At 39.9% G+C, this 15,365-nt stretch overlaps 1 protein-coding gene and 1 long non-coding RNA gene across 2 annotated transcripts; one reads left to right on the top strand and one right to left on the bottom strand.

Moving 5' to 3' along the window:
• Positions 1-558: 558 nt before the first annotated feature.
• On the bottom strand, positions 559-3,268 carry WFDC13 (WAP four-disulfide core domain 13). The gene is made up of 2 exons (XM_079124663.1): positions 3,116-3,268; positions 559-980 (listed from the first exon to the last, which is right to left on the bottom strand). The coding sequence occupies exons 1-2, from the start codon at positions 3,201-3,203 to the stop codon at positions 823-825; spliced, it is 246 nt and encodes an 81-aa protein (XP_078980789.1). The 5' UTR covers positions 3,204-3,268; the 3' UTR covers positions 559-822.
• Positions 3,269-13,821: 10,553 nt separating this feature from the next.
• Positions 13,822-15,319, top strand: LOC306655241. Its single transcript, XR_013762242.1, has 2 exons — positions 13,822-14,113; positions 15,012-15,319. It is a non-coding gene; the product is annotated as an uncharacterized lncRNA (long non-coding RNA).
• The last annotated feature ends 46 nt before the right edge of the window (positions 15,320-15,365 follow it).

The following is a 15,365-nucleotide window of genomic DNA, read 5'->3' as shown; positions in this document are numbered from 1 at the left end:
CTAGTTATTTGGCTCTGAGCACATACTTACCTGCTCTGTACCTTGTCTCCTATGCTGGGGATTCTTCTGGGGGCAGGGGAGACAGAAGAGAACAAGATAGTCATGCTTCTCTCAAGAAGCTCTTTGGTCAAGTTTCCTGCTGTGGGTCTTTTGAGACTTCATTCTGGCCTTGCTAGCAGGAAAAAACAGTCTCCATTTTACTCATAAGAAAAAGACAGGTCAAAAGAGGGGAATCATTTTCCTGAAGGTGATAGAAAGACATATTTGCAAAGCAAGATTTGAAACCAGATGTCTCATCAGCACCCTAATGTCCTTTCTCTGTCCCAGAACATTCTCCCTTTAGCAGACTCGGGGCAATTAACTACCCTAGACCTCCAGAGTCTGAAAAGGTGGGGGGCCAAAAGATGATGTCTAGTGAAAGGAGGGCAAGCACAAAGAAGAGACAAATTTGCTTTGGGGTTTTGGTGACACAGACCCAAGTATGGTGTTCCAGGCAGGTCCTGGGATAAAGGTAGATTCTGGGTCAGGGGAGGGTCTGTGGATGTAGTCATTTTGGGTTGTATGTAGAGAAGCAGAGTCAGAGATTCATGGATGTGGTGATGGGGAAGGAAGGGTTACGTCGCTCAGGAGTGGAGGAGGCTCTTCTAGTCAGGACTTTATGGGAATTTTATTCTTGGTAAAGAGAAAGAATGTTGGTAATATGTCAACAACAACAACAACAACAACAATAGAGAAAGATTAAAGAACCATCACAGTGGCTGCGACTTGTCTGTTGGGCTTCCACCAGCAGCTCTAGGGCCAGGGCTGGGCATGGGCTGCCCCTTACTCTCCGTGTTCTGGAGGTTCGTTTAATGAACAGACTATCCCACAGTAGGCAGAGCAGCACTGAAGTCCTTGTGCCTCGCAATCTTTCTGGAACGTACAGAATTTGGAACAGTTCTCAGGTTTTGATCTGCAGGGTGGAGGTTCCAAGATATATTCTGAAACAGAAAATAAGGAAGAGGAGGGCCTGAACAACAGGCTGGAGTCACATTCAAAGCCCAGGGAACTTGCCGCCCTGTTCTCCCTTGGGTAGTCCTCAGGGAGGGAATCAGGTTGTCTTTGGCTGCTGTCTTCCTTGAGTTCTGATCTGTGAACAAGTGTTTGGATATTTGATCAAAGACAGAGTTGGGCAGAACCCTGAATCCGTGTGTTAGTCACCACCATTGCAAGTCAGATGCCAAGTCCCCATAGACCCTGGTTGGGTCTAGTTCATCGGTTTGAATAGAACGTGTGAGGTAAACAAAAAAAGGTATTGTATAACCTCTTCTTCACTTATTCTTGTGTGGTCTTAAGCAAGTCATAAAGCTTCTCTTTAACATCATAGTTTATTATAGGGTCGACCTAACATAGGCTATTTATGTATAGAATAAGTAAATGGAAGGTAAGTTTTGGGAAAAAATGAAGCCCACACAACAAACTGAAGGAACAGGATCAGAGAGTGAGGACCCCATTCACAGGTGAGTTCTGGGAGTGATTTCTTTCATGGTGAGAAGAATGGGAATTTCAGAATGGGGTGCAGTGTCTCCTGATCAGGAGCTCAGAGCCCAGGATGCCCTACTGCCTACTGTTAGAGAATACTCCCATGTTAACACTCCCAGGCATTTCAGTCCAAAGCTAATACCCACTTCCAGTGAGAGATACTGTCCAAATGGCCCAACCCACAGCCTCTCTCTCTGTTCCTGAATTCTAAGGCCTTAAGTTTGGGTCCCATTAACCTCTTTCCCCGACTTGGACCAGGCCCTCATTTTTGTACCCTGTGACTTGTCCTTTCTTTGGGGCCAAAGTCATAGATGGGGCATCCATTGTCAATCTGTTAGCTTACTGCTCTGCAAATATTTGCAGGAAGATGGGAGATCTGCAGACATCATGATAATCTGCAAGAAATAAAAGAAGCATGAGGTTGGGGGTATGACTGTGACTTAAACAACGGGTACCAGACGTGGGGGGAGAGAAGCTGAGTCCAAGCTGTGGACAAGCTGTTGGCCGAGATCAGCAACCGGTACTCTCTCTGGACTTCACAGACACAACTCATTGGGGCAGTGCAAGAAACTGGAGCAGTCCCCAGTTTGAAGAGCTGGGGTTCAGTGGGAAAGAAGGCCATGAGCCAGGGATCTCAGAGAGGTCGCTGTCCTCCGGGTTTGCTTCTTACTTGGATGTCTGGTCCCGATCTCACCCACAGCACTTACCAGTCTTTCAGAAAGACTTTTGTGTCTCTCCTCAAATTCTAGTCCTTGATTTCCCAGTTAACTTGGCCTTGGGTACTCCTATTCTCAGTCCTTATGCCATCGTGTCTGCTCTGAAGCTCCCAAAACAGGACCTATCCTGCTCTGAAACACAATCTATCAGACATATTCCTTTTCTGAGTCCCAAATGTTCTGAAGAGGCCTTCCCCACAAAAGGGTGCCTTTGGAAAGAATAGTAGTTCTGTTCCCATTGGTACTGGTCAAGGTTAGAATCACTTTCCTTGTTAGGTTGAGCTGGACAGCAATGGTGGCTGAGATAAACTATACTGTCCTGTTGATGATAATTACTGGTGACTCTCCAGTACCTCTGGATTTTTAAAAATTGAAATAAAATATAAGACTTCTTTTCCCTTCCTCCCCAAACATGCTCCAAGGCCAAGGTTGTGTAGATTGCAGTTTGAGTTCTACCATTTAATTTTCCTGTCCGTCTAAATGCCTGAAAAGTGGGACCAAGCCTCTTGGAAGGAACCAGGGTACCAAGATTATGCTGGGGATGAGGCTGATAACACTTAGAATAATTAAAATCATAGAACATTTCCAGAGTCCACCAAGAATGCTCTCTGACTGCATGCATTATTTCAGTTTTCTCTCCCAACTCTCTCAATACCATTGTGTCCATTATGAGAATAAATTCTGAAACCCAGACACTTGGCCCAGGGTTATGCAGTAACCAAACAGCAGAGATTCACACTGAGGTCTAGTTGACATCAAAGCTTGGGTTCTTGAACAGGACACTATTTTTTTGTGACATATACTGGACGGTCTGCTCACAGATCCTCTCCTCTCTAGAGAGGCTGCCTCCATCCCCTGGACCCAGACCCAGCACCTACTCAGAAAGCGCTCCTTGGGACTCCCAGGCACCAGCTGCAGTGCAAGGCAGAGCACCAGCAGGAACTGGAGAGGCAGCGCAGGTGTCATGGTGCCACCAGGATGGGTGGGTATGTCCTAGCCCAGGACAGCTGGTTTTGACCGGGTGCTGCTGAGAGGAGAAGAGAAAAAGAGGGCCCAGTGGAGGCTTCCTGGGACTGGTCTTGCTTTGTATGTTCCAATCAAGGAGGGCCAGGCAGAAACCCAAGCACCTCCCTCGCACACCTGTACAGGCCAGGTGGTGTTTCCAGATCCACTCCTCCATCCCATAATCCTCACCTTGTTATGCCTCTATCTACCTAGACTTTTTTTTTTTTTTTCCTTATGATGCTGGGGATGGAACCCAGGGCCTTGTGCATACCAGGCACATGTTTTACCATGGAGGTCTTATTTATGACTTCAAAAAATTTTAAATATAACTTTTCCCTGTGGAGATCTTAGAATGTCTTTGTTATATTTATTCCCAGAGGCTTACATTTAAAAAGTGAAAGTGTAAATAGTATCATAACTTTTTGGTTTTTTCCTCTGAAATGGCTTTTGGGTCTGGATCTGTAACCAGTTAGCTTGCTATATTCTGCTCATTGTTCATCAAGAGTTCTTGGTGTATTCTTTTCAGTGCTCATCATTGTAAATAATAACAGTTGTACTTTTCCTCTTCAAACTTTATGCCATCTTTATTGTCTCTTGGGCTGGCCAGTTTCCCCAGTGTATTGTTGAATAGAAATCTAATACCTGATTTAAAACGAAAGCTTCTTCAGTTTCTCCTTTGTGTATAATCTTTTTTAGGTTTCTCATAAGCACCCTATACCAGGTTTAGAAAGTTCTCTTTCATTCTTAAGATAATCAGAAATTTTTGATTAATTTATGTCAAATTACCTCTATTGCTCTTTTCTTTATACATTGAGAAGATAATGTTATTTCTCCCATTAATTTTCTAACATTCTTGCATTTCTATGATAATGTGATCTTTGTGCATTTGTTTCAGTTTGCTAATTTTTGAAAGTATATGAATTTTTTAAAAATTAGAACATTATAATTATACATCATATTTGGGTTCATTTTGACAAAATCATACATGCAAGGAATTTGATTTCAATCCCCATTCCCCCACTTTTCCTCCCCTCCTCTCTTGCCATTTTCTCTCTCCAACTCTACACTAATCTCCCTTTCATTTCTTCATTTATTTATTTTTGATTTTTAAAGTACCTGACATCTATGTTCATAAGTAAATTGGGTCTGTTACTTTCCCTTCTGATACCAGGATGGTACCAACCCTCATTGGATGTGCTCAGAAGCAGCCCTTCTTTATCAATTCTCTGGGAAGTTTTGTGAAGGATAAAGATAATCAGTGTCTTGAATTTATAACTCCCCCTTTTTTCCCTTGCACAAATATACTTACTTTCATGTTGTTACTTTGATTTGACAATATATCCTAGAAATTAGTCTAGAGCATTTCATGGCAATGTTTTCCTCATTAACAGCTGCATTCCATACCACCATGTGCACATACCTTGGTCATACAGCCACTCTCTATTCTATGGACATTTATGTCATTTCTAAGATTTTGCTATTATAAATAATGCTGCAATAAAAAAGCACATGTAAAAATAATAGTTTTTCCAAAAATAAAAACAAGACATGATGGGATAAATAAATAAATAAATAAGAATTTTAAAAAAGCATGCAGATATTTCCTGTAATGTTGGAAGTATAGCATCAGGGTAAAAATTTTAAGTGTGATTGTTCGTTAAACAGATAAAGACATAAAAGAGTGCAGTGGTGTGCACCTGCAATCCCAGCTACTGAGGAGCCTGAGGCAAGAGGATCACAAATTTGAGGCCAACCTGGGCAATTTGGCAAGACCCTATTTCAAAGTAAAATTAAAAAGACTCAGGGTTATGGCACTTGCCTAGATGTGTGAGTCTCTAGGTTCAATTTCTAGTGCTGGGGAAAAAAAAAAAGATAGGGGAAATGCATACATAGTTTTATTAGATAGTGCCAAATTCAACTCCATGAAGGTTGTACCATTTTGTACTGCTGCTGTTACCAAAGGCTCCATCCTTGATTCCAATGCCAATCCAATAATGAGGACACTGTTTTGAGAAAAAGGAAAAAAGAAATTTTATTGCTTTGCTGCCAAAGGAGAAACACAGGGGACTCCTGTCGCAGGGGCTGTGATTCTGCCCATTCGGGGGAATGGGGTCTTAAAAGAGGTGATTTGGAGGCTACATTCCACATATTCTGTTTTCCAAGATTAGGGAGGAGAGATTAGGAAGGAGAAGATCAGGAAGGAAAGCATCAGGGAGGTGAGAATCTGGGAGGAGCAGGTCAGGGAGGAGAAGGTTGGGAAGAAGAAAAAACATGGAATTTTAGGGAAGCAAGGGCCATATTCAAAGCATACAGTGGACCACTGTTACATCCCCAACAATGGAAACATTTCCCACAGTCTCACTAATAGACTATATGATCACTGCCAAAACAAATGAGAAATCTTACTCCTGTAGAGTTGTTAAGGCTCATTTACTATGTACCATAATCAATACGTTTTTATGACTGAATAACGTTCCATTGTATATGTTTCTTACAATTTGCTTGTCCACTCATCCACTGATGAACATTTCAGTATTTCCACCCTTTGATGATTTCAAATAGTGCAGTTATGAACATTTATGTACTAATATTTTCTGAGTACTTGTTTTAAATTCTTTTGAGTAAATATCCAGCAAACTTGGATCATAGTTTTAATTTCATGTTTCACTTTTGGAGGAACCTGAACTTTTCAAATTGGCTGAACCACTTGACATTTCTTTCAGAAATGCACAAGACTTCCAATTTCTCTGCATAGTTTTTTCTTTTTGAAAAAAATTGTGGTTCTCTAAATGGGTGTGAAATAGCATTTCATTGTGGTTTTGACTTGCACTTCCTTCATAACTAATGATGCTATTCTAGTCAGCTTTTTTGCTGCTGTGATTTAAAGACCCAATGAGAACAATTTTAGGGGAGGAAAAGTTTATTTAGAGGGTTCATGGTTTCAGAGGTCTCAGTCCATAGAAAGCTGGCTCCATTCCTTGGGGCTCAAGGAGAGATAGAACATCATGGCAGAAGAGTGTGGCACAGGGAAGCAGTTCACAAGATGATCAGGAAGCAGAGAGAGACTCCACTTGCCAGATACAAATATATACTCCAAAGCCACCCACCTAACGCCCACCTCCTCCAGCCACACTACCTGCCTTCAATTACCACTCAGTCCCCACCAGGAGATTAATTCACTGATTGGGTTAAGGCTTTCATAATCCAATCATTTCTCCTCTAAACTTTCTTGCATTTTCTTACACACGAGCTTTTGGCAGACATCTAACATCCAAACTAAAACAGGTGTTGTACATACTTTCTTGTGTTTGTTGACTATTTTTATATCTTTGGAGAAATGTCTATTTGAATCTTCTGTCCATTTGAGAATTGAGTTGTCTATCTTTTTCTTCTTAAATTGTAAGGTTTTTAAATATAGTATAGATATCCTTATTAAGTATATGATTTTCAAGTATTTTCTCCCATTTTATAGGTTGTTCTTTCACTTGTTTGACAAAGTCATTCTGATACACAAGACTTTTAAACTTATTTTTCCTGGTTTCTTTCCTTAATTGTGTTTGCAGAAAGACTGACATGGTGACTACAGACTCAAAAGGTTATGAATATCTCAAAATACATAATTTATCTAACTTAGTCTTGTTATTAAGAGTTATCTGGAAAAGATTTTAACTTTGGCAAAGTCCAGTTCATCTATTTTTTCTTTCGTTGCTGTTTTTGGCATCATTTATTTTTAAATTTTTATTTTTCTTTTAAAAATATCTTTATTAGCACTTATAGTTATATGTAGTATTGGGATTCATTTTGACATAATTATACATGCATGGAATATCATATGTTTCACTCAATCTACAGTATTTCCTCTTTCCCCCCCTTCTTCCCTCTCTCTCTTCCTATGCCTTTATATATTTATTTTTGGGTACTGGGGATTGAACCTAGGAGTTCTTTACCACTGAGTTATATCTCCAGTCCTTTTTATCTTGAGACAGAGTCTGGCTAACTTGCTGAAGGCCTTACTAAGTTGCCCAGACTGACCTTTATCTTATGATTCCCTTGCTTTAGCCTCCTGGGTTGCTGGGATTCAGACATGTACCACCTTACTCACTGGTATCATTTCTAATGACCCACTGCTCAATACAAGATAATGAAGATTAATTTTTGTTTCTTCTAAGAATTCCACAGTTCCTATATTTAAATCATTGATTCATTTTGAATTAATTTTCCGTATGATATGAGGTAGGTCCAGTTTCATTCCTTTGCATGTGAATATTCATTGTCCCAGTACCATTAGTTAACGTGACTATTTTCTCTTGAATGGTCTTGTCACCCTTGTGGAAATTAAGTGGGTATAGATAGATGGGTTTATTTCAGAACTCTCAATTTTATTCCATCAGTCTGTATGTCTGTTCTTATGTCAGTACCATACTATTTTGATTACTGAATCTTGGTAGTATGTTTTGAAATCAGGAAATAGGAGTCCTGAAACTTTGTTATTTTTCAAGATTGTTTTGGCTATTTAGGGCCTCTTACGGGTCTGTATTAATCCGAAGATCAATACATGCAATGAATTTCATTTCAATTCCTATTCCCCCTTACCTTTCCTCCCTCCCCCATTCTCTCTTCTCCTTTCACTCCTGTATTTTTTTATTTTTGATCGGCATTTTCTACATATACATATAGGTGAAATTTTTTGGGTACATTTATATATATATAATAAATATATAAAAATATATTTATATAAATAAATATATATAAATATATATAATTATATATAATTTATATATTTATTACATATAATATATAATTATATATAATTTATATATTTATTATATATAATATATAATTATATTTATTATATATTTATTTATATAATTATATATTTATTATATATATTATATAATAAATTTTTTGGGTACATTTATACAATGCACCATTGTTAAATTAATTCCATATTTCTACTCCTTTCCCTTCTTCCTTCCTTCCTTCCCTCTCATTCTCTTTCTTCTACTTTACAGATCTACCTTATATTTTTGTGATATCCAATCTCTTCCCCTGCCACCTTCTTTCCCTTATTTTGCTATAGCTTCCACATACAAGAGTAAACATTTGACTCTTGATTTTCTGAGTCTGGCTTATTTCACTTAGCATGAGTTTCTCCATTTCCATCCACTTACCAGCAAATACCATTATTTCATTATTCTTTATGGTTGAGTAAAACTCTATTGTGTATATATTCCACAGTTGCTTGATCCATTTATCTGTTGATGGGCATCTGGGTTGATTCTATAACTTGGCTATTGTGAATTGTGCTGCTGTAAACATTGAAGTGACTGTATAGCTATAGTGTGCTGACTTTAATTCTTTTGGGAAAATACCAAGGAGTGGGATAACTAGGTCATATCATTGTTCCATTCCTTAGTTTTTGAGGCGTCTACACACTGCTTTCCACGTTGATTGTGCTAATTTGCAGTCCTACCAGCAATGTATGAGTATACTCCCCACCCCCCACATCCTGGCCAGCACTTATTATTGTTCATGTTCTTTATAATTGCCATTTAGACTGAGGTGAGGTGAAATCTTAGTGTAGTTTTGATTTGCATTTACCTGATTACTAGAGATGTTAAACACATTTTCATATGCTTGTTGGTTGTTTGCATTTCTCCTCTTCCTCCTTCTCCTCCTTCTTCTTTTTTCATACTAGGGATTGAATCCAGAACTGCTTTACCACTGAGCTACATCCTCAGTCCTTTTTATTTTGTGACAAACTTTCACTAAGTTGCTAGGGTCTCACTTAGTTGCTGAGGCTGGCTTGAACTTGTGATCCTCTTGCTTCAGCCTCCCAAGTCCCTGGGATTACACAGGCATGAACCACTCTGCCTGACTGTGTTTCTTCTTTTGAGAAATTTCTGTTTAGTTCTTTGGCACATTTACTGATTAGGTTATTTGGGTATTTTTGACATTGAATATTTTGAGTTCTTTATATAATCTGGATATTAATACCCTGTCAGGGGCTAACAAATATTTTTCCCCAGTCTGTAAGGTCTCTCTACACTCTCTTAGTTATTTCCTTTGATGTGCAGAAAATCTATAATATGATGGCATCCTACTTTTGATTCTTGGTTTTATATCTTGAGCTTTAGGAGTCTTATTGAGGAAGTCAGTGTCTGCATCTATGATGGAGTGTTGAACCTATGTTTTCTTTTAACAGTTGCATGGTTTCTGGTCTAATTCCTAAGTCTTTGATCCATTTTGATTTGACTTTTGTGAAAGATATGGATCTACTTTCATTCTTCTACATATGGGTATCTGGTTTCCCCAACACTATTTGTTAAAAAGGTCTTTTCTCCAATATACGTTTTTGGCACCTCTGTCAAGTCTCTGATGGCTGTAATTATTTGGGTTTGTCTTGGTGTCTTTTATGCCATTCCATTGGTCTTCATGTGTATTTTGATGCCAATACCCATGCTGTTTTTGTTACTGTAGCTCTGTAGTATAATTTAAGGTCTGGTATTATGATAACTCCTGCACCACTTTTTTTATTCAGTATCGCTTTGGCTATTCTAGGTCTCTTATTCTTTCAAATGAATTTAAGGACTGGTTTTTCTAGTTCCTTGAAAAATGTCATTGTTATTCTGATGGGGATTGCATTGAATACGTATATTGCTTTTGGTGGTATGTAGGCCCCACCTTTAAAAGTTTCTACTACCTCTCAATAGCACCGTATTGGGGACCAAAAATTGACTACATAGGCCTTCAAGTATAGAAGTTGACTTCAAATGTGTTGGAGCTCTATTGTTTGGTGTGCATATATTTATGATGTTACATCTTTTGATGAATTGATTTTGTCATCAATCTATCATCACATTTTTCTCTTGTAGCAATATTCAAATTAAAGTCTATTTTACCCAATATTAGTATAGCTGCTTCAGCATTTTTCATTACCATTTGCATAGAATACATTTTCCATACTTCAGTTTTTCAACTTATTTGTCTTTGGGTCTAAAGTAAATTTCTTTTAAACAGCAGGTAGTTGTCATGTTTTAAAATCCATTTTGTTGACCTCTTTTAATTGGTGAATTTAATTCATTTACATTTAAAGTGATTATTGTGAGGAAGGACTTAGCTTTGATTATTTGCCATTTGCTCTCTTTTTATTCTTTAATGATTCCAATACTGCCGTCTTGTCTGTTTGACTTTTCTTCCAGTGTTATCATTTTGACTTCTTCCTTAGTTCCCTTTTTGCATATTTTAAGTTAATTTCTTAGCAGTTACCATTTGGATTACAATTACCTTCTCAAACTTGAACCCAATTATTGTGTATAACTATAATGCTCTAATAAAAATTACCTACATATAGATCAACTTAGAATATAAAATCAAATCAAGTACTATTATTGATATAATGTAATAATCTGTAAAGAACAAAATGTTTGCCCCCAACTCTGTTGATACATTTGAAAAACATCTCTTAATGGGTGTGAGAGAATGAATTGTCATTTTGTGCTCCGAAATGGATATATTTTTAATAAGAATAATAAAAAGTCTGCTCCTATATATCTCTTTCTGCCCACTCCCTAAAATGTTATTGAAAGATAAAGGTTGCCCAAAAAACCAAAGGCCAAATGTTTTCCCTGATAAGTGGATGATGATATATAATAGGGATTGGGGGGTGGGGAGTGAGAGAAGAATGGAAGAACTTTAGATTATATAGAAGGAAATGAGAGGGAGGGGGGTATGAAAAATTGAGGAATGATGCAGACATCATTACCCTGTGTACATGTATGATTACACAAAATGGTATGAATCTACATCATGTACAACCATAGAAACAAAATCATGTATCCCATTTGTGTACAGTGAATCAAAACATAGTCTGTAAAGAATAAATAAATAAATAATTTTAAAAAAAGAAAGATAAAGGTAGCTTTTTACTCCTCCTTAAGGTTTCACATTAAAGGATCATTCTTTCAAGAATTCTTCAATAATTCCTCCCAGTTGCTGGGCTTCCCTAATATCTTATTCTCTCCATCTGTAGTCCTTGTCATGTCGCATTATATTTATTTAATCTTCCTTTTCTCCTGATATATTATTATAGAAACAAGAACAGTATCTGATTTATGCTGCAGTACATAGCAGCAAGTATATTGTCTTGCACATAGGAATTTTAAAAAATCAGTTCAGTGAATGTTTTCATTTGAGTCTTTCATTACTTTTGTGAGTCACTTAGAGACAGGACTTGCCCAAGGCCTCAGAAGTTTGTTAAAGAGATGAATCAGAAATTTAGTGTTCTTTTGCACCATGAAGGTCCCCATGGAGTTAGACTCTGGGGCCCATGATAATAGCTAGGCAGGGAATAAGGACTTCCTTTGAACTGGATCTCAAGTGCCATATGGCAGTGGGTCCAAAACATGAGTATCATAAAAGAGAAAATGTTTGGTTTTGCCTACACTGTGTGTTATAGTTAGGCTAGACTAAATCCTTTAATAGAGAGCTCCATTGTAAAATATATGGAACAAAATAGAATTATTTCTTGCCCACACAATAATTCCTGATAGGTATTCTACAACAGTAGGTGACTCTTCTTCTATGTGGTGATCCGGGCTCCTTTAATCTTTTGGTTTGACTGTGCTCTAGAGCTTTGTTGTCATTGCTACTGAGCTGGTGGAGAGGAAAATGTACAAAAAGGACTTATCTTCTTAAGGCCTTGTCCCAGATGTGACATAATTTTGCCTTTCATCTGTTGGATGAAATATATACACTGCTATGTTAGCTACAGTGGGGTTTGATTGGAAAAATGCAGCTCCTGTTTGAGCAGTTATTTAGATCTATATAACTCCTCTCAAGCTAGGTGGTATGACAGTGCTCATTCTCCAAACAGTTATCTTTTATGAGTGGATGAAAAAAATCAGAAAGAGTATTTGGAAAAGTTCAAACAGCACTCTCCACACTACAGATCAGAAATTATAAACATAAATTACACCTGCATACTGAAGACTGTTAGAAATTCAGAGCATCAGATGGAGTTCAAATCTTCACTGCCCTCTTCTTAAGAGCTTCGGTCCCTCCTTTTTCCTATTAAGGAAGAATAAACATCTTCACTTCCAAGAGTCCCTTTCCTCCACAATGTTCAAAGTCTAACTGTGAGTCCTTGGCTGACAGGTCCTTCCCCTTATCTGAGCTCTAACATATCAACTATATGCCCCATTAGTCCCTTTTTCCTTGACCTCTATTGGTATATACAATGTATCTTAGTATACACACATGTGTGTGTATGTGTGTGTGTGTGTGTGTGTGTGTGTGTGTGTGTGTGTATCTTCTTAAGGTCACTGGGATGGAAAATGTAGAGAAGAGGAAGCTGATAAGAAAGGAGGGGTCACCAAGCAAGGAGGTAGTAAAGGCTAGGGTCAGGAAGAAATTATTCCAGTTGAAGGATGAAGTGGAGGAATTGACTCTTAACCTCATATAATGGGAGAATGTCCCAGACTCAGAATTCACTTCCTCACCCTGTAAAACCGGAACGACTTTCCATATTTTCCATCCTTTAGGGAGAGTACAACTACTTATGGCCAACACTGCTTGTGTTGAGTTCTGATATCTGCCCCTGGCCCTGCCACCAATTTGGACAGTGTCTGTGGATTCACTTGAATGAGCATGTGAGTCTCCTGACTCACAACTCTCTAGGTCTGGCGATTAGTACCTAATGTGAATTAAGAGATCAAGCGCTGTTCTGGACCCTTGTTATGCGCTGTTGGGTAACAACACTGGGAAGAAGACAGATAAGTGACATTGAACGCTTACTGAGCACAGGCACCATGGAGGTGTTGCTGATGTCCCCTTCTCCAATCTTAATAGCGGGGTTGCCAAGAAAATGTGGATAAACTCAGTCTAAGGCCATCAATTCTCCCAGTGATACAAAGCTAGTGAATAATGGAGTCAAATTTCAATTTCACCTCTTTCTGAGGATAAAAGCTATGAAAAATATTTTGCTACCCAAATTTGCAAAGACAATGATTTTTGCCTAAGTCCATTTAAACTCCTGCAGGACTTGAAATAGACACTCATTCACTGTTGGAGCAAACATGTTTGAAAACTTAATTCTCTCTTTCATCTCGTTGTTCCCTTTCTCCATGTACACATTACACAAGAAACATATACTTGTATTTTACACACTAATTTAACTTCCACTTCTGGGACCAAATAAATAATCATGGAATTTTGAATGAAATTCAATATTGGTAATCTCAAATTATTGATAAGAGAGATACAGTGAAAAATCATATGGTTTCTTTCACAGAAAAAAATGACAAACATTTTTATGACTAAATAAGGGTGGCAATAGGTAACAAAAGAGAGCTGATTAAAAATGTGAAAAACAAGATTATTTATATTAAATATGTGAAATGAAAAGAAAATACAATAAACCACAGGTTAATTCTACAAATAACATTACCATCTTTAACAAAAGTTATATTTAATTCTCTTTTCATTTCTGTAAATTATTACATAATGAGAACACACAAATAAATTGATTCTCTGAGAAAAATTCCATTAGCAAGAAGAGAGGGTTGCTGATGGAGAGGAGGCTGCATCCCGCAGGAGCCCAGCTCCGAATGACAGGACAGGGTGAGGGGCAGGCAGAGAGGAGGAAACAGGACACCCTTGCTCCTCCTGGCTCGCCAGCAGGGACAGCCAGGAGCTGAGCACACTCTGCCTGTGGATCGTCCTCTCGCAGCTCTGCCTGTGAAATCCTGGCTGGACTGAGACCATGGCTCTGCTCAGAGCGAGGCCATCCCAGGCTCTGATGCTCACCCTGCTCCTGTGTGTGCTGCTGCTGGAGGCCCAGGGAGGGTACCCCAAACACAAGTGGCTTCCAAGTAGGTGATGGGCCGTGTGGGTATACGGGGAGGGGGCACGAAGGGACGAGGCTTGGGAAGACCCAGGACATGGGTCCTCTTTGCACACCCAGCACTGACCACAGCACCGTGCAGGCTCTGGGCTCTTCCAGCCCACAGGCCTCCAGCCCTGTGACCCAACCCTGGGAACAGTGATGAGGTGGAGGAAGGACCTGCACCTTGACCCTTCCGTCCCAAAGGTCCAGAGACACGTGTCATGGTGAAAGGGGCATCGGGGTCAAGAATCGAATGAGCCAACCAGACAATGGTTCTTTGATATATGCACGTTTGTGAGAAATGAACAGACGGAGCTATTCATGGGGGTGGCTGTAGGTGTAGAAAAAAAGGCATTGGGTGGAAAAAATAGGAACGAACCGAGTTAAAATTACCATCGGAGGGAGCAGGAGGGTGGCGCAGCAGGGAAGCCACTGCAGGGGAAGGGATGCTGGAGACTGACCGTGGAGAGGAGAGAGGGGCAAGGGGCAAGCTCATCTTCCTCTTTGCCTCTGCGAATCCTGGAGCGTGAGGGGGTTCAGAAGATGTCTAGGCTTCTCTGAGCGCCCAGGGTCAGAGTGTAGACTCCGCAGGGGCGACTTCACCAAGGCCACGTCTATAGTGAAGACGGGTCCTGGTGAATGTGGTTCCGAGGCCCAGGCAGCCTAGACGCTGGTGTCTGGGGGGAGGGGGCGTGTCAGGAAAGGCATAGGATTTAGGAACTGCCGATTCCCAGGATTTGGTGAGGGACACCAGGGAAGGTCCGAGCAAAGTCCAGGAGTGTCGTGAGTGGGTCCTGGGTCCTGGATGCTCAGAGAAAGGGAAGCTTGAGAAGGATGCTCTCTGGGCAGCTGCTTCCATCCACCCTGCCCTTGTTTCTCTACAGATTCACCCTGGGCTCTAGAAATCAAGAAGTGTAAGAAGTGGCCCAGAGCTGATCTATGCAGCCACCACTGTTCATACTTCCAGAAGTGTCAAGAGAAGAACACATGCTGCTTAACCTTCTGTGGCAACGTTTGCATGAGGCTGTGAGGTGGCGGGTGGGCTGCACTTCCCGTTCCCCCATCCCTCTATTTAGATAGAGTCCTTGCTGAAGGACCTCCGACCACAGCAGGAGACCATCATCGCAATGCTCAGACCCTCCCCACTGTCTGAACCCCTTGTCCCTGTCAAATAAACTGGAATGACACCTGGCCTCTTTTACTCCCACAGCTGTGGTCACCGAGACCCCGGGCAGCCC

This window comes from Sciurus vulgaris (assembly GCF_902686455.1).
Source record: "Sciurus vulgaris genome assembly, chromosome: 2".
NCBI classification, from domain to species: Eukaryota; Metazoa; Chordata; class Mammalia; order Rodentia; family Sciuridae; genus Sciurus; species Sciurus vulgaris.
This window is presented reverse-complemented; position numbering and strand designations above follow the sequence as displayed.